The sequence below is a fragment of the Synchiropus splendidus genome, chromosome 7, assembly GCF_027744825.2.
Source record: "Synchiropus splendidus isolate RoL2022-P1 chromosome 7, RoL_Sspl_1.0, whole genome shotgun sequence".
In the NCBI taxonomy this organism is placed as follows: Eukaryota; Metazoa; Chordata; class Actinopteri; order Syngnathiformes; family Callionymidae; genus Synchiropus; species Synchiropus splendidus.
The window spans coordinates 26,602,718-26,622,227 of NC_071340.1; the positions used below are offsets into that span (position 1 = coordinate 26,602,718).

Sequence of the window (19,510 nt, forward strand, 5' to 3'; positions counted from 1 at the left end):
TAGGCGCTCGTCACCAGTCATCTGTTGGCTGATTACGTGTATGGCTCGTCTGCGAGGAGGAGGCTATGCTGTCAAACCCGTCTGTTCTCGCGTCCTGATATTGACTAGAAGTCGGATTTTTGGCTCAAAGAAAAGCGAGCTGTACAACAAATGGTATTTCAGTGCTCGTAAGGTGAGTTGACGGCCGTGGCCAGCGTCAGACGGTGGTCGCTCTCATTGTTGTGGCTCCAGAAGCTAGCTGGCTAGCTATGTGTCGGGACACACATGAATTTACAAATACACGAAAGACAACGCTTTGAACGCTTCCAAGGTCACTCTGCGACGGAGACAACCGTTATAAGCCTCCTCTGAGTCTGACGCTGCAATGTCAACGTTTTAACTGGAAAATTGTATAGCTGCCGAGTTTTGGTGCTTTATGTAGTTATGATGTGTTTTTACGCTAATCCACGCTTCTGGTACCGGTCCCGGAACCTCTGTGAAAATATACGCTTAAATCAGACTCGGCACGACCTTTTGGTAGACGGAATAGTATTGGTGATATCACAGTGTCGCTGAAAAGTAACCATCAAAGTCAATTGTTGTTTTTTGCTTGTCTTTTATTGTTGCTTAAATAAGACTTGTATGACTATTTAAGTGTACATAATGTCACCTGACATGGGGTAATTCCGCTTCTCGAATGTGGTTAAGAGCTTGTCTTCCTTTGTAGTACTCCAGCAAATGCTTTACGGTTCAAGTTGTCTGTTGTAATATGTGGTCCCCAAAGAGGCCAGTGTGTCTTGGTTGTTTGGTAGACAGCTGACCACTATATTGATGAGGACCAAAGCTTATCCCACTCAGACTTTTTGGAACCCTCTCTCTGATCCGGTTTGACATAACTGGTAGGGAAATTTGCCATGGAGTGGAACTGATATTCACCGGGACAATGGATATTAATAACCCGTCCTCATACCAAATCACAGAGCTCTGCCGTTGATCTCATTGTAACCTACACCTTTCTCTCCCTTCAAAGATGTCATGGACTTAAAAACCTCAGTCTCACATTAAGCTGCACTGCGTAAGGATCAGTCAAGAGAAGGTGATGTGAGCTCCCTTCCTCACATGTGGTGTTCCAGCACCCGGCCAAAACTGCTGTTTGCACTCCTAATCAACATATGAAAAGGACAGAAATGTTTGCCAAGTTAAAGAAGAAGCTCGCAGAGGAGGCAGCCACTGCGCCACGAAGCGGAGTCCGTATTCCCCGCACCATCAGCAAGGAGTCCATCACGTCAGTGGGAGCAGACTCTGGAGATGACTTTGTAAGTAGCTTAATTCTATGTGACTGATGTTTATTTTTTTTGTTCACTCCATATATTCTTTACTCTTGAACGTGTGTTATCTGGAAAAGCAGAGTCGACAGAAACTGCAATTACTTCATTTATTACTCCTGCCATGTTTAGTTCTGTATAGCCACAGTTCCCCTCTTTATCGTATGTGCCATTTTACTGACTGTTATTTTGAGTATGAAAACAGCACATGCTCATCCTTCTGTTGATGCCTCTCATGCCTCTCATGGCATCTTCATTAGTCTCTGGGACTTTTCCCTATGTTAACCTGCATCGCAAATATGTTGACACGAGATTCTGGCATGGCAGAACTTATTGAAGCTTTTTATTACAAGGTGTCACATACAGAAATTTCGCTGTTTCTTTGCACTTCAAAACGCTTTTTGAACTCATTATAAGCCTTCTTTGTACGTAATTGCTCCCTGCAACATTACAGTAGATTACCATTTATCTTTATACTTTCAAGTCAGTAGAGGTAATAGTCATTTGAAACTCATGTCAAAAATGTTTTACTCTTGAGACTTCAAGTAATTGACCATGACTCCAATGGTGTTTCAAAAATTCTCATAATCTAGATATATATTTCAGTTGTGTTCATTTTGAGGCTCGTTTCTTTTAAATTTTGTCAATGCACATCCATTCTGAAATTATATGTGCTAAGCAAGTATTTTGGGGAAAAGTTTTTTTCTTGTTTGTTTGTTTGGAGTTGTTGAGATGCCGATACACCAACTGGAAAAACTGGATCTGTGGACAGATAATGTGACAATGAGTTTTACATTTTTACAGGTCCTTATCCTCCTTAATACAGTCCTTTGTATCTTGTTCTTAAAATTATTGTTAACCCTGTTGAGGAGTCATTTTATATTTGTCGCCTTCAATAGTGTAAGGTCCCGTTTTACTTTAAAAAGTGCTAGTTCTCATGTACAGTTTGTTCTCATAATGGATTAAATGCATCAAGGAAAGTGTGTGACATGCCGGGGGGTTCTCTGCTCAATAACGTCAGTCATTTGTTTCATTCATTTCCCTCTCACTGGTCACACACACCATCATCCTTTCCCCTCTCTTTATGACTTTGGTTGGTCTTATGAGAGAGCAGCCTGTGCCAGTAGGAGATCCTAAGGCGGTGGTTTCATCTCAGCTATCCTCCGTTAAATTATTTAGGCCTGTTGGAGATTCTGTTGGCTGAAATGTGACACCATTTTTGTAGCATGCCAATAGCTTGCAAAACAAGGGATAGATCAATGTGAGCTGTTAGATGTTTATTGAAATGCTTCCAAAGATAATATACTGTCTATCATTAAGAGAAACTCAGTCTAACATATCTTAAATTATTTTTATTGAATAATTCTTCTCTTGGTTTAATTTTGAAAATCATCTTAATTGATATGACTTCAGCCTTATTATAATGATAATATTGTCTCCCGTGGAAAGACAGAAGACAACTTTGAGCCACATTGTTTACCAAGCATGTATGCGGACCAACACCCTGAGGCTTAGAGAAGTCTCTGTCAGTATTAAAATGCTCCTCTAAAATCAATAACAATGAGTTTACTGAAGGCGTTTGCCTGTTTTAATCCTCTGGAAATGTCTTCTGTCTATATATAAATTAAATGGCCTTTACTGCATGTTTATTTATTAATAAAATATTGTGGTTTATTGTAATCTAATGAGACAAGATAAAAATAAACCTTTTGAGAGAATTTTTCAATTGATTCCTCAGATTTGTATTCTTTAAAGTCTCAGGCGTTAGTAGGTGTTGCATCACTGTTATTGTGTAGTTCACATGTATCGGGCTCCATGTGTTTGGAATATTGAACCTTTACATGACATAATGTGCCAGTGCAAATCAGGAGTGTTGCTTGGCTTTTAAGTTGTTGTTGCTGACCTGAAAGGTCATTGTTGAAACCTCCATGAGACCTACACAATTGTGACACAACTTTCTTGGTGCTTTTTAAGATGCCACAAATGGCAAAAAAGATGAGCACAAATGGCACACACACGTGTTAAACAAACACGACCCAAGTCGCCAAATGAATTGTTCAAATAGGTCAGCACCTAGCTTGCACACCGCAGACAATATGACTCGATTGCCTGCCAGGACCGTCCTTGTCCATCCTCAACGCGACCATGTCTTGTGTTGTCCTCTGTGCTGTCTACACACACACCAGCAGGTCTCCTCCTCGTCCTCCAGCTGCATCCTCCTGCCCCTGTGCTCACCCCTACATAGAGCTTTACCGGAAGCCTGTATTAGTGAATGTGCTGACAGATATTGGTATTTAAAAAACACTGAAGGTTTTCCAAAGAGGCTTCTGAAGTCTGATGTACTCGAGATCACTTGATGACTTGAGTAACCCAGTGGGAAGGATGTGTTTCTTTGTCTTATATTGATCACCTCAGCTGAGTGAACAGTTTTCAATTCCCTTCTGATCACAGCTTGATTGATGTTCTCTGAATGTACAGTTGTGCTTGTGCCCTTGTCCTGTGCCCTGGAGCTAGAGTCGCCAACCTGATCTGTTGCACAGATGCTAAAACAGATGTCACCGTTTTTTCTGTCTGAGATGATACGCTAGTGTGGATTTTTAATTTGAATTTTCTTCATTCATGAGTGCCTGAACAAGGAAAGGATGACTGTGGTTCGATATTTGTCGGCCATGGAAGCAGAATTAACTTTGTAACGTCACGTCTGTCTCCAGGCTTCAGATGGCAGCAGCTCCCGGGACGACATGCCTGCCCAGCTCCTCAGGAGGAACGATCAGATCCGCAAGCTGGAGGCCAAGCTCTCTGGTAAACATGAGTGCCGTACCCCAGTGTTGAACCTGGAGTGTCTTATCGCCTATATTACCTCAGCATATCTCGATGTTGCTGGTGAAAGCTAATGAGTGAGGTTACGTTGGCCACACCAGCATGACTTGACTGTCTTTCAGTAGCAGAGATCCTTCCGTCTGATGGCTATAGTTCCTTATTTACGAGGCCTGTGTGCTCAGGATAACCACTCTGAGTGAATCACAACCACACACTCGCACTAATGTCTCAACTGGAGTTCAAAAGAGCTTAATGAGCCCAATTAATACGTCGTATTTCGTTCTTACCATTGGTGATTCTTACTGCATGTTTGACATGATTTTCTTTTTGTATGCTCAAATTATTTTGTTGAATAAGGAAGCGATTCATTCCTCCCCAAAATTCAACTCTAACTGGACTGACTTTCCATGCACATAATATTGCGCTGCATTATCTGATTCCCCCCCTTAACATGTAACGACAATATGCAGCGGGAACAGTGTCGCAATGTATCACCACTCCTGTATCACTGTATGTATTATTGCAAGATACCCCCCAGTTTGATTATGAAAAATCCTGTCGTCTTGAAGTTGATATGCTACATGTCTACCAATGAGAAAAATGGGTCTTAGTTCTGTGAAACATATCCATGTTTTTCTTCCCTAAAAGTTTGCTGTTCATTCTGGAAGCTTGTCACATGATCACTGGAAAAATGTTTAACAGCCCTTCTCTTGCCTCCTGGTGGGTGTGTCACCCTGCCAGTAGGTTAAAAGTGCATCTTTTCAGCCAGGATGGTTTTCTCTCTGAAGAATATCATGACTAGTTTTACCTCCCATTATTTCTCAACCATTTTCTCCCTTTGTTTTCTCCCTCTCCTTGTGTTCACTTCCTGTCCTCTGTCATCTGCTTGCTCCTTCTGCTTGTCTGTCTGTATATGTGTGTTCTTCGTCGTCCATCATGGTCTCCATACTTTCCACACCAGACTACGCTGAGCAGCTACGAATTATGCAGAAGACTAAGGAGAAGCTTGAAATTGCATTAGAAATGCATCAGGATTGTACGTACCTCTCGTCGTCTCTCTGAACTCAATCTCTTTCTCACCTGTGTTTCCGGCTTTTCAAGCCTGTCTTCTTTGCATCGCTTCTCCCGAATAATGTCAAAAATTGCTGTAATCTGTGGAAACAACTCTTTATTGTTGCCAGAACGTTCACTTGAGAATTTAAAGACATTTATTAAAGAAGTATCCCAGAGAAGATGGATGTAGGTGAAAAAGACAGATGAGGTTTGACATTATTGTCTGAGCTGGTATCTATTTTTCTCTGTGAATTTACAGATCCACACACACAAATGCAAAATAAATTAAAATAACTAACTAACTAAAAAGCCGTATATTTGTTGCTAGTTATAAGTTGTAATCAAACCATTTCCACCGTCTCTCTGACAGCAATGTGGCTTCAGTCTCTATTTGCATGTCAGTCTTGTTCCCATATTTTCTACGTTAATCCCTTCCCCACTTCTGCAGCTGGTTAGAGTCACCTTTGTTGGAAAAGAAATGCCTCATATATCTTAAGTCACAGGCTGACGATATCCCAATCTCTTTGCTGGTACTTCTGACAACACGATGGCCATAGACAGCTCACCTCTTGACTGCTCTATTTTTCTGATGGTATAATCTGGTCTTTTCCCAGAGCTACTGTGTTAAAGGTGGAAGTGAAAAATCACGCTGCAACACTTGAACATTATGTATTTAGAATTCAATTATATGACTTGAAAAAATGTTAGTTTCCTCAGAGATTGAAGGGAGAAAGTTACTGAAACGCAAACTTAATAGCACAAATGAAACAGCTCAGCGGATGCGTTCAGAAATCTGTATTCAACTCAAAAATACATGAACGGTTTCATTTCCTCTGTTGCATGACGCTCTCAACAATGCTACCAAACATCATTATTCGATTAGATCGGAGGGTCAGGTTATTAGATTGAAGTGAGCCACTTGTCAAAGCGCAGTTTTCTGTGTGTAGGTTGACATTGTAACCTGAAAGTTTTTTATTTTGACTCTGCCAGAGTGAGCGTTCCTAACAATCCTCATTGGGTGGCCAAATCTGTCAATCTAAAGTTGAGCTTTTACGGTCTACTAATGCCTTTTCAGCTTTTTAATTTCTCTTTGCACAAACATCTTTTTGCTTGCCCATCTTTCCATGTCTTTTTTCTGTCTTTCTCTCACTGTCTCTGAGCAGCATCAATAAAGAAGCTTCAAGACCAGAATGAGGTCCATCAGGCAAATAAGGCCAAAATGGCAGAGGGCATGACGTTAGCTCTGGACAAGAAGGATCAGGTAGATGCTCTGTTTTCTCTTCTGAACAGACGCTGTGAAGTGCTTGTTGACATTGTTTTGTGTCCACTACCTGCAGGAATGGATGGAGAAAATTGCAGCAGTGGAAAAGGTGAATATTATCTGGTGACGCTTGCTAGTCTGCTGCAGCTCATGCACAATCAAAGTTGATAAAGAACCTTTTGCTGCTGTACACAGACACAATGCTCTAAAAACTCTAAAAGATAAGTTGTAGTCCCTGTAAGTATTGCTACGGACTGCATTTCTTTGTTTTTAAATCTGCATTTAAAAGTAATAAAAACAATTCAGCTTTATTTATATTAAATGATATTCAGTAAACATTGTAGTCCAAAACATCAATTAAAACAAAGAAAAGTTGGTGAGGCTACTCAGGATTAACACGTGTTTGATCTGACTTGAGACAACCTGTTGTTTTAAACCATAGCTAGTACATTCCTGTATGAATGAAATGGATAAATAGTGATGCCAATTGTTTTGGAGCTGTGAGAGAGTATTCTCACCTTTGGTCTTGTGCTTAGAGAGCTCATATCACTGATATGAATGTGACTCGTACCCTCGCCCTGAGCTGCTGTTGTTCTTCTTAAACCTAACTGTTGTGGATGTAGGAGAAAGCAGTGCTGTCAGCACGACTGGACGAGATGATGGAGCAGAGCTTGGTGCTCTTCCAAAAGAGGGATGACCTGGACGAGCTCGAGGGTTTTCAGCAGCAGGAGCTGGCCAAGGTCAAACATATGGTACGTTCAGGTCTTTGTTCCTGGAACCTGTTGTGTTGGTGGCCCACTGTGACTTGATTGGTTTTTTTTTTATTCAACTGAAGCTGTTGAAGAAAGAGGAGTTGCTGGTCCTGAGGCAGCGGGAATTCCAGCAGAAGGAAGCAGAGGTCCACTCAGCAAGACGAGGTCTGTCGGAGACTCGAGGGAAACTTAAAGCTCTGGAACAGCAGCACGAGGAGATGTCCCGACTCAACTCAGAGCTGGAAATTGAGCGGTGAGTTTGACTTTTCATGCTATTAAGAGGGATGGAAATACACTTCTCCTTATTGATATTGGTCATCAACAAGTCAAGATATATTAGACGTTGGTAGGTTTACCATCTGCATGGTGACCAACGAAGCACAGAAGAGGGGATCCCAGATGACTGGACTGGATCACTCAGGGCGCTGTATTCTTGGTTATATTAATCTGTGAAAGCATCCGAGGATAAATGAAGGATGTGCCTTGATTCTGGTTGTGTGTGTGCAGAGAGGAACTGCTGCTGCTCAGAGAAGAGGCCGACAAGAAGCTGAGTGAAATGGATGTCCGGTGTGAGGAGCTACAGTCTGTCATCCAGCAGGTCTCTGAAGACTTCCAGAAGGTCAGTGTGTTTGAGAAATAAATGTCGTCCACGGAGCCGATGAGGAAGCAAACGTTTTTTCTTCACAGTCGCAGAGTATGGTCTCCTCATTAGAGAAGTCCCTTCATGACCTGCAAGTGGAACACGATTCTCTCAAGTTGCAACAACAGAAGGTTAACGCGCTGATATAAATCATTTGGAATCTTTTTACTTGATATTCAACCTCTGTGTCGTGGTCAGGCTGCTGTGAAAGGGGAGGACAAGGATCGCTTGTTGTCAGAGCTGCAGAAGAAAGTCCTCTCTCTGGAGAGACGACTGGAGGGGAACCTGAGCCAGGATGAGCATCTGCAGGAGCTGCTCCAAGAGGTAGAGGCCAGTGGTTAGAAGTGGACCTCTTGCTCGATTGGTCTGCTGATATGGTGTGTGCTTTGGTTCTCTGTGAAGAAATCCAATCTGGAGCAGAGGCTTGAAGAGACCAGAGGGGAACTGGTAGCTGTGCGGACAAACCATGCAGAAACTGTGAGCACTCTGGAGGCGCAGGTAACCACACAGCAGGGCTTGTGTCTGGACCAGTTTACCTTGTGTTACAGTAACATGGCTACTGATCTAGAAGTGTCTAGTGTTTATGCAACACACACTTTCTTTTCCACCATAAAAACATTAAAACTAGTCCATTGTCTTGTTCCGCGACTTAACTCTGATGACTGATGCTCCAATCTGCACCTCTGGATCATTGTTTTTCATTTATCATTCTGTGTAAATGTCGGTTGTCAAAACAGCTGACCAGTATTTACTGAAAATAAGTTGAGTTTCGTCTGGATCATGACCATTTGAGCATATATTTTGGTGCGATGAGCTGTACAGTGATATTTGTGTCTCTATCTGACCGCAGGTTTCCAAGTCGAGCTGCAGCGTAGTTGAACTTCAGACTCTTTTACGGCACAAAGATGACTCGTCGCGTTCCTACAGGGAAAGAACAGACGCTCAAGTAAGATGGATGATGTTCAATGCTTCTTCACATTGTCTGCTTCCTTACCCAAAAAGCAAGTGACGGCATTTCTGATGACGTCTCCTTCACTCATTGTCATCGCCTGGTTTTGGTTGTTTCAGATCACCGAGCTGGAGCTGCAGGTCCAGCAGAGCACTCAGAGGCTAAAGCAAGCAGAGACTCAGAACGTAGAAAAACAGCAACAGATGGAGAAAATGGTTAGTAATTACTCTTGAGATTTTATCTGCAGATCGCATGAAGGTCTACTTCCATTATACCTTTGCAAGGTTCATTGTTCTATGTGCTGAGGTTTAACCTGGAGCCCAAAATTCTTTTTCAAGCACGAATGTAGCTCATTGTGAAGACCACCTTTTTGAATTGGACCACACATGACTCACAACAGATTTATTTTTGTGGCAAAATGACAAAAGGGGAACTGGAAAAAACGACACATAAAAAATAAGCAAAGCAAGATATTTTTATCTTGTTGTAAGCAAAAATCTGTAACAATAGTGAGCAGCAGTTCGTAAAATAGCACATACAACAAAAATATAGCAGCAAAAGTTTATTCGTTTGTAATTGAAAGTGATGGGTTCTAAAGCATGCATGTAAATATTATTTATTTTTCTCTGAATTAAAAAAATGTCAAATTAGAGAAACATTTTGACACATTTGAAGCAGTTTGATTTTGTCGTTGATACTCTTGCGTCATCTATAACGGCTTGTTTTCAAGATTGTGTTTCGGACTCCGACTGAGCTGGTGCTGATGTGCAGTACTGTGGTTCCTCAGCAGGGGGAGTGGAACTCCGAAAAAGCGTTTTTGGATCAGCAGTTGAGTTTGCTACAGAAGCAGGTGGAGGAGAAGCTGCAACGGCTTCAGGAGAACGTCACCTCGTTGGAGGCGGATAGGAATGCGGTGCAACACAGACTGGTATGTTTTTGTTGCGTGAATATGTCTGACAAGATTCGATGTTGACCTCGTGTGTTTGTGCTGAAGGCTGACGTGGAGAAGCAGAGAGATGAGGCGAGCTCATTAGTCGAGCAGAGGACCGAAGAGCTGGAGCAGTGCACAGTAGGACAAACCAACAACACTCATACTTAACACCTGGTTTTGCATTAAAGCTGCTGTGTTCTTTGTATCAGATGGAGCTAAATAACAGGCAGACCTTGAGCACTGAAATTGCCAAGGCCCTGGAGGAGACCAGGCGACAGAAGGAGGGGCTCCAAACACAGGTCTGACTTTAATGGTCGGCTCAGATGCGACCTTTTACTGACTCCACTGCACACTGTGTGTTGTGGTTTCAGGTTGAAGAACTGACAGCATCGCTAGAGACCACGAACCAGGAGTTGCTGACGGCTAAAAAGACACTTGCTCTGAAGGAGGAAGATGTGGAGACACTGCAAAGTGGTAAACACTTTTTTCCCTCCTGCTTTTGAAGGGGAAAGCTTTCATCAGTTGAGCTGCCGTGGTGGTGAATGTGAGTTGTGATGCTGCAGAGGTGCAGAGTCGACAGGCGGCGCTGGTGCAGCTTCAGCATGATCTGGCTCAGCAGCGTGCACAGCACGAGCAGCTGGAACGGGACAGAGACGCGCAGCTCAACAGTCTCCAGCAGGAGCTCCTCAGCCAAATCCAGCAGCACGACAGCTGCCAGACTCGGGTCAGCCCCTGTGTTTTTCATGGTTTATCTTTTCCTGTGTGGCTCACACACCCTTGTGATTTACTGTTGCCAAGCGTGTGGACCCGACTGGTCCTTCATCACAGAGTTGGCAGCGGGGCAGTGCTCAGCTAACGTTGACCCTCTCGGCAGATATCCTACCTGGAGGTGGAGGTGGAGACGCTAACGGAGCAGCTTCACTGTCCCGCGGTGATCGAGGGCGAACAGAACGGCAGCGTGACTGTGGATGATCTGGATCACATTCAGAAGGTCAACAGAGAACTGGAGCAACAGCTCAGCGACAAGAACAGGGTGTGTGTCTCCCTCAGCTTCATTATCTCTGGCTCAGATGGCTGGACCTCATTGGGGCAAAGCTTAAATTGGTGATGTCTGTATTCCAGACCATCAAGCAGCTGCAGCAACGACTGGCGGAGCTGAAAAGAACACTGCAGAAGGAACTGGTGAGTCAAACAAGGACACTTTGATTCGCTAGTTTTTGACCTGTCGTTTGATGTTCAGACGGCCCTGTTTCGGGCGCTCACCTCTGTTGTCTTCTCTCATGTCAGAAGCTGAAGCCGGAACCAGAAGTCGAAGCAAAAGAGAAGCTTCCAGAGAGTAGAGTGGAAAAGACAGAGCGGGTGTGTCCTGACCCGCCTCCAGCCTCCAGCCCAAGCCCCCCCACCTCCAACACTACGGTGACCAACACCTCAGACTTGAACGATTCACGAGAAATCAACTTCGAGTACCTCAAGCACGTCGTCCTCAAGTTCATGTCGTGCCGAGAAGCCGAGGTCAGTCTTCTCGCCTCACGGTGCTGTGGTGTCGCTATTCAAGTCTGCTGTTCATTCATTGGCTTTGGTTAAACAAGAAAACGTGTTGTGAAACAAATGAACTTAAATATGTTTAATCAAATAAGAAAATAGTGTAATATTGTCAGTCACTCAGTCACTCTCTGGTTTAAAGTATCGGCAGCACGGGGGTGAAAAATGTTTGCTGACTGTGGTTTCTAGTTAGAGAGCCTCACCCTGCATCTCGTACTGACTCGAGAACACGCTCGGCTGTTCACTGACATGACATCAATTTCATTTAATGGTGGCATTGTATTGACCATGTGCTTCTGCTCATTTCTATGCGTCTCTTGGACGCAGTGATGTGTCGAAATGTCCTCTTCTGGTTGTGTCTTGCTCATGAGCCGTTGTGACCTCTGTCTCAGGCCTTCCACCTCATCCGAGCGGTGTCAGTGCTGCTGAACTTCACACGCGAGGAAGAGGACATGCTGAAACAGACCCTGGAGTATAAGGTCAGCGATCCATCAGCAGCTTTCACAGATGTCCGTGTGATGTGTCTGTGTGATGCAGCCACTTCAGACTCACTCCGTCCAGCAGCTTCACTCTGTTTGGAATTGTTGCCAAACTGGTTTTGTATTGGTGCATGTTCCAGCTAAATGGAGCCTGTAGTGACTCACTCAGTAGAACCAATGAATGAGGCTGGCGCAGCAGACGGGAGGACTCACCCTTTCTTCTGTCGGCGCTGGAGACTCTCAGCTCCTTTGCTTGCAGAACTCTTCTTGTGTTTTGTCCCTAATGTTGCAAATAAATGTGAGCTATTTACCACTGACCAGGAAGCGGATTAATGCAATATAAGTTAGCATCAAAAGACATTACATTTGAAAGTGAAATCCTGGTTGACAACACCAGTCATTACAGAGGCCAGTGCTTCAGTGTTTGCCTTCTTCATTCAGTCTCAGCAAAGAGAAGCCATAACATTGATGCAGAAGGAGCTGCTGTTTCCTTGAATGATGCAGACCTCCTGTCTTGCAGATGTCCTGGTTCGGCTCCAAACCTTCCCCCAAAGGCATCATCCGGCCGTCCATCTCAGGCTCTTCTACCCACTGGAGCTGATGATCGTGGAGTGAAGAGAGAGAGGGAACAGAGATGCACCAGAAGGAGGGTGGAGAGGAGTTGGATCGGAGCGCCGCCTTGTGTTGGGAATGACTGCATGGCAATCTTTGAAAGATCAATCTGCTAGTGATGCTTCTTGTATGGAGGTGACTGAAGCCAGAACAAACCCTGGGGGTTCTATGACCATCCAAGCACACAACCTCTGGAGACCAAGTCAACTGTATTGCAGACTAATCACGGGGGCAAAACACGTGGGACATTTTTTTGACCAAAAGAACCGAGTTTATTTGACAGAATATTTTTAATCGGAACACTCTACTAATCCACCGCACACAGTTTTGTATCTTTCCATCTATTTTTCTATCTCGCATGTGGAGAATCATACAAAAAAATCAGTTTTGCTTTTTAATCATTAACATATATATATAGACATAATTGGCTAAAAAGTGAGCTCCAGAGTTCTGATGCCGACCTCAGCATGTGTGGACGGAAGGTCCAGTCTGCTCCAGCCTCTCGCCTCCTGGCTGGATGCAGCCTTCGGTGCATGATGGGATGTTCGTGAGGAACGTCCAGGCTCGCTCATGTGAAGGAGCGCTGTCTTAATCCAGCAGTTGCCATGTCACAGCTGTGGCCTTTTGAGCTGAATCATGATGGAAGTTGGGTATGGGCCAGACTGAAAACACGAGTCACATCTGCAACTCTCAGGTTCAGGCTATCGTTGCTTAACACCCCGATTGTGATTTAAATTATGCTACCGTAGTACTGTATCACCCTGGTTATTTATGGATTTTTATCACTTTGCTGCTCGCGAGAGAGGGTTTATGTAACAGGGCTTTAATTTTAGGGAGAGATGAGGAAGTACTGAAGACAATATCCTGACGTTATGTTTAATGCCCCTTTAATTTTGTCTCGTCCAACAAAAGCCAGCCACGCTATGCTGTGATGGCCGTTTTAAGGCCTTTTTGAAGTCCAGCTGGGGCTACTGGGGTCAAGGTGAATATGAGTGACATCATATGATGGTGAAAGTTCCTCCACTTGCCTTTATTATTGTACATGAACATACATTCCACATGTATGTATATAGAGACTATTGTAAATACTGTATGCTTTGAGAACTTTGTAACTGAGTGGATGTTCATGGTTTGATGTGACCTCTTCAATTATCTTGAAGCCCTGAGCCCATGTCTGTCTCTATGTGTCACGTGATCCCCTCATATGTTTTATCAGAGAGGCCACTACAGGTGTGCATGCATGTCCAGTCGTCTGCAGTCGGAAAACGTTTTTAATCAGATCGTTTTGTTTTAATAATGATGTCGAAGAGCTCTGGGTGAAGATGGACTGCAACCTGGATTTGACTTCAGATGATTTGATAAAGGCCACCACAACTGTTCATCTTTTGCTACTAATAAACCTCCGCTGAGTGCAGTCCAAAACGGACCTCAAGTTTGGTGGAAGTCTTTGCTTCACACTTTCATACTCACATCAGCCCACGAGCCTGGGTCGTGACTCGTAGCTCATGGGCAAAGTGGTGGCGCTCCAGGGGCCCGATGACGACACGAGCAGAGCACTTTTTCTTCATGAATTCAAGTGAATAAGTATGTTTTCTGTACTTAATCAGAATCTGAATTTAATTTATTGCCATGGTCAGTGGGGAGCCCAACAACTAGGAAAGTGTTTTGGAATAAAGTCCTGACAGAAAATATAAAATAATAATAAAATAAACAACAAAGGCTGTTCACGAATTCAATAGTCTGACAGCCGAGGGGAAGAAGCTGGTCCTGTGACGGGAGGTTCTGGTCTGGATGGACCGTAGCCTCCTGCCAGAGGGAAGAGGAACAAACAGTCCATGTCCTGATGAGAAGGGTCGGCTCTGATCCCACCGGACAGTCGTCCCCAGCCGCACACGCTGACTCCGGCTGGTCAGGAAGTCTGTCATCCATCTGCAGAGGGAGTCAGGCACGTCGAGCTGGCGAAGCTTGTCTTCAAGCAGAGCTGGAAGAATCGTGTTAAAGGCAGAGCTGAAGTCTACAAACAGGATCCTGGCATAGGTTCCTGGGCAGTCGAGAACAAAATGAAGGGCCTGGTTCACTGCATGGTCCACAGATCTGTTGGCTCTGTAGGCAAACTGCAATGAGTCCAGGTGAGAAGCAGTGATAGACTTCAGGTGACAGAGAAGCAGGCGCTCAAAGGACTTCATGAGCACAGACGTCAGTGCCACCGGTCTGTAGTCATTCAGTCCTGGGTTACATTAATAACTAAACAGCCTTCACCTGCCCAGTACATCCCCACAGGCAGGGAATGAGGCTGATATGGTCTTTTATCGTGATTCAGTCCAAACATTTTGATCTCATGGACAATCATAAGGGGAATCACATGATTAAATAAACGGTCGGTAAAACACAGCACGTTGGGAAAACTGACGGTCTATTCCAGAGGGAAAAAAACAACTGAAAATATAACAAAAAAAATATAGGTATTTGACGGTTGGACGCCTCAGCGTGAATGCGGTGATTCCTCCTCGACTGTGTGGTGGCGCTGTTTACCTCGTGTCAGACCGGATTTGAATAGGCGAAGAAGAAGTCCACCGGAAGCGACTTCCTTCGAGCACGCCTCGTGTCCGGCCTTTCCAGCGGCGCACTGAGAGAAACATGGTGAGTGGCGGCGGCTCGCGTCAGAAAGGGACGGTTTTAGGTCGTCCTTTGTGGGGTTTACTCCGACGTGGGTTCCTAGGTGGGATCTTAAATGCTCGTGTCACCTCGCCGTGTGACTTTTTGTGAGCTGGACTCGGTCTTGACGAAACTAACAGCCCGTTAAGTCTCGTCGGGTTTGGATAGCCACACTTAGCATGGTGGCTAGCAGAGAGCTAATGGAGCCGTGGCCCGTCAGAACATGAACGGAGGCGTTTGCTCGTCGTTTAAGCGGTTTATCGGCGTACGTGTTGAGTTTTCATCGGTTGTACGTCATGCTGGATTGGTTTTCTGCGACTATTCTGCGGTCGCTGTTTCTTTTTCTGACTCTGAACTGTGTTGGTGTCGTTCAGGCCAAGATCAAGGCTCGGGATCTTCGCGGCAAGAAGAAGGATGAGCTGCACAAACAGCTGGACGACCTGAAGAACGAGCTGTCGCAGCTCCGCGTGGCCAAAGTCACCGGCGGTGCGGCCTCCAAGCTGTCCAAGATGTAGGTGCCCGGCGACAGCGCGTCTCAGCTCCGCAGCGTGTCGGACACGCGTGTTTGAAATGGGCTGTCAAAAGTCCCGCGGGTGTCCACTTCTACCAGTGGAACCTCGGTGTCACTGCTCTGTAGTGATGAACGGTCAAATGCCGACCCGTAGAATCTTTTGGAAGGGCAGCTCTGAGACCTGACGTTTGCAAGGTGCTGACCAGGCAAGAGAGAGGTGTCTGCTTCACACACTCTGTTTCAGTGTCACTGTTTTTTTGTGACAGGAAAGTGTTTCAGGCTGACGTTTGGTCAATACACTGTTCATGAAGTCACTTTTCAATTCAGAAAAAAATATTCCAGACACAATGAGAAGTCTAAACTGGATTTGCTCTACTGTATTCTGTGGGTGTCTGAGTTAAACATGCTGCACAACTGATATGAAGACACTTGAAGTGACTTTTTTTTAATTCATGATCATAACCCATGAACAATGTGTATTTGTGTAAATGGCATTAATATGGAATTGAATAGCTTTTACTCATTTATCTCAATTGACTTTGGACTGAATGTGGTGAACAACAGAAAGGGTGTCGGACAGGATTTTTTGACACAGAGCCCCACACCCCCCAAAAATGATACATGGAAGCAGAGTTTTGACATTTATTGAATGTTTATTGACAATAAAAAACGTAATCATGAAGTAAATCTCTCTCCAATCTGGAGCCGTCCTACCCAGATCTTGTGGGATTCCTCCGTTAAAAACATGCCGAACACCACCACAGCCATGACACCTGGTGTGTTTTCAAGTTTTGTTCTTCCTGGAGGCTGGTGGCTCCCGGTGAAGCCTGCCACTGCACCACCATTGTTTACTGGCACCACTGACCCTGACACTTTCCCAAATTATTTCTGATCCGCCATCGCGGCTGTTTTATACATGTCTCATATAGATGTGTGTATTTCTATGCATAGTTTAACACTCGTCTCTTATTTGTTATTAGTATGTGCGAGATCTTTATTTCCATGTCATTTCATATTGCATGAATCAGAGTTCTTGCTTGAAAGCCTCGGAGCACATTAGTCCATCTACTCCGGCTTGTGTCTTCTGGCCTCCATGTGACGGGAAAATGCTCTTTTACAGCCGCGTTGTCCGCAAGTCTATCGCCAGAGTCCTGACTGTCATCAACCAGACGCAGAAGGAGCATCTGAGGAAGTTCTACAAGGTGATGCACATACACACACCCCTCTCTCTGAAGGTGTTGCTGTGCTCCTCTGGTCTAAGATGATCTTGTTGAGCTGATGCTTTGCTGATGCATTCTCAATTGCTTACCAAAAGACTGAGACCAGACGGGTGCAGTGACCTGCTTTGTGTAGCACTGTTCTTAGTGTTCAGCATCGAGTTGGACTTTGCAGAGCGAGGAGCGTCGAACCTGCCCGGGGTGGATGCTGCCGCTCGACTCTCTGGTTTCTAATGAGCCTTCGCTCGTCTTGCAGGGCAAGAAGTACAAGCCCCTGGACCTGAGACCCAAGAAGACCCGAGCTCTGCGGCGCCAGCTCACAAAGCACGAACTGGGCCTCAGGACCAAGAAGCAACAGAGAAAAGACCTGCTCTACTCCATGCGCAAATTTGCAGTCAAAGCATAAGTGTTTTTCTGTTGACCAATAAAACCTGTTCAAGACAATCCACTGTGCAAAACTGTTCAATCCACATTCATCTGTTACAACAAGTGGTCGTCTTAATGGCTCAAATGCTTCAGAGCCAAGGCTGATGAGGGGCAGTGCTCAGCATCTGGCTGCGTTACATTTAGAAAGTCTCTGCAGTTGATACTCACCGCTGGTGTTGACATGTCAACCCTCAATATGTGCCACTAAAATACATTTAAATTATCGTCTGAAATGAGCTAAAAATGAAGGATTCTGGGAAGCGGAAATGACAATGGCGCTGGAGGTGAATTATTTACCTGCGGCTGAGCATTTCTGCCGGCTACTGACGTGGGATACGTTGTTTTTTTTACTGTCAAGAAGACCCATCTGTTGAGCTCAACTTTGAAGTCTGGCCTATAATACATACACAAAAATACCCCAGAAAAAAGTTGGCTGACGGCGCGGTGCTTGTCATTTTGCAAAACTATTTCCAGATAGATTTATGTCGAACACACAAACGTTCACATTAAAGTGAATGTGAACATTTACAACTATTTACATTCTTGGATAAAGCCTGTGTTTGACAATGGCGCAATCATAACATAAGAGCAACGCTGGATGTGCGGCAGATAAACATACCGTAATGTATGAACATGAACGACTTTAACCGTGTTTTATAGAATGTCTTATGTACATCGATCTGTATGGATATTACACCCCAACGGTGAGCTAACAACCATTGATGGAATAGCGATATCTATTTCATAAATGAAATACATTTCTTTCATGAATAAATGGACAAATCAGCTCGTATTTTTATTTTTAAATGGATAGATTCCAGGTGTAATACCGCAACCAATCACCAGGGGGCAGTAACTACAGGCCTGATGACGTCATGCAGTCGTGGCTGGAGATGATGTCAACTGCTCATGTTTCTGTTCCTCAAATGACAGTGGAACACCTGTCTGTCTCTCAGCCTCATCCATGAGCACGAACCAGTGTTGGTGTCAGTGCTGAGCTAAACCCCAGTGCAGCCAGTGCCAGGCTCCCTGGAATGTGAGCTCACCCAGGTGCGAACTGCCTCGCTGCCGTCACCGAGCCGCCATCTCCTCCCAGCACCACGTGCTCCTGTCACATGGCCGTCCTCAGCCGCGGCGCACCGCTCCAGCATGTGTCTCTCGGCCGTGGTCCTGGTCTGGGCGCTCCTCACCTCCGGCTCCTCGCTTCCTGCCGAGGCACCCGGCTGCTTCAGGGTCAACAGCTGCAAGTGCATCATGAAGGACGGCAGGGGGGTCATCAACCTGAAGGACATGGGCGACGCCGACGGCTTCCTGGGGCGCCTGACTCCGGTCCGGGCAGGCGGGGTCGGCGCCCAGGCTTTCCTCACCTTCAGCCCGTGCCAGGCCTTCAGCCAACCAGAGGAGCTGACGGGGAGCGCGTGCACAGACGTGGCGGCGTGTCTGCTGATCAGGTGACCTTCCTCTCCACACCTGCTCCGCTGGCCTCCAGGCAGCTTGACTCTCTCTGACCTGCAGGTATCAGAGGCCCAACAGATACATCAACCGCTACGTCAGTTTTGGGAGCCACGACGGCAGCCAGTTCCACTACAACGACACCGCCAACGTCCTGTCTGTCTCTTATTTTGGTGAGAATCCTCTCATGACCATCGGTCAGTAGCTCCCCAGGTCTGCTGAACCTACACCTGCTGCTGAAGCCAGGGGGCGCTGCGACGGTTCACATGCACCTGTGCAGCATGAAACTTCACCATGCAGTCATAATGTTTCGGCTCCTCCTCAGCTCGCAGCTCGGCGCCAGTCACCGTGGTCCACTACCACTGCAATCCCAACATTTCCGCCTCCTTCATCCGGGACCTGAGCCTGAGTGCGGAGCGCCCCCTGCAGGTGTGGGTGGAGAGTCCCTGCGCTTGTCCCAACGCCTGCACCATGGGGGACCTGGGGCTGGGCACCATCTTCCTCATCATCCTCTCCCTCAGCGCCGCCGCCTACTTCATCGTCGGTGAGTGACGTTTGCTATTTCTGATCAGATGAAACCGGAACTGAGTCACAAAGGCAAAGAGAGGAAGTAAAATAAAAGTCAGTGCAGTAAAGTGAAGGCAACATCCCGGCACTTAACAAACTCTGAGCATCACTTTCAAACATGGTTGAAGGTTTCAGAGCAGATCAAGTCATCTGGATTTGTGTGATGAGAATATGATTGTTTATTAGGAATTTCTGTTCTCACGCAGACACGCACTAACTTGTATATATATATTGCAGAAGTGTTTATAGTCCTGCTTGGGCTTTATATTTAACTTGTCTGCACCAGACGGCCATCTTGTCAACTTGAACTAAACATGTCACATTTTATTTTTATGCCAA

General features: G+C 45.3%; 2 protein-coding genes across 3 annotated transcripts; both read left to right on the forward strand.

Annotated features, from left to right (window-relative positions):
• Positions 1 to 26: 26 nt before the first annotated feature.
• golga1 (golgin A1) lies at positions 27 to 13,763 on the forward strand. Of its 2 annotated transcripts, XM_053871663.1 has the most exons (25): positions 27 to 172; positions 1,010 to 1,075; positions 1,149 to 1,295; positions 4,016 to 4,106; positions 5,086 to 5,160; positions 6,341 to 6,438; positions 6,515 to 6,547; positions 7,062 to 7,190; positions 7,274 to 7,443; positions 7,698 to 7,809; positions 7,878 to 7,961; positions 8,029 to 8,154; positions 8,233 to 8,328; positions 8,681 to 8,776; positions 8,899 to 8,994; positions 9,567 to 9,707; positions 9,774 to 9,848; positions 9,920 to 10,009; positions 10,082 to 10,184; positions 10,274 to 10,434; positions 10,585 to 10,743; positions 10,833 to 10,892; positions 10,998 to 11,222; positions 11,645 to 11,731; positions 12,252 to 13,763. In XM_053871663.1, the coding sequence occupies exons 3-25, from the start codon at positions 1,152 to 1,154 to the stop codon at positions 12,330 to 12,332; spliced, it is 2,532 nt and encodes an 843-aa protein (XP_053727638.1). In that variant the 5' UTR covers positions 27 to 172; positions 1,010 to 1,075; positions 1,149 to 1,151; the 3' UTR covers positions 12,333 to 13,763. The 2 variants fall into 2 exon arrangements, with proteins under 2 accessions (XP_053727638.1, XP_053727639.1); XM_053871664.1 differs by lacking the exon at positions 5,086 to 5,160 and having other exon boundaries at positions 1,010 to 1,295.
• A 1,137-nt stretch (positions 13,764 to 14,900) lies between these two features.
• rpl35 (ribosomal protein L35) lies at positions 14,901 to 17,170 on the forward strand. The gene is made up of 4 exons (XM_053871148.1): positions 14,901 to 14,983; positions 15,373 to 15,509; positions 16,630 to 16,711; positions 16,983 to 17,170. The coding sequence occupies exons 1-4, from the start codon at positions 14,981 to 14,983 to the stop codon at positions 17,130 to 17,132; spliced, it is 372 nt and encodes a 123-aa protein (XP_053727123.1). The 5' UTR covers positions 14,901 to 14,980; the 3' UTR covers positions 17,133 to 17,170.
• The last annotated feature ends 2,340 nt before the right edge of the window (positions 17,171 to 19,510 follow it).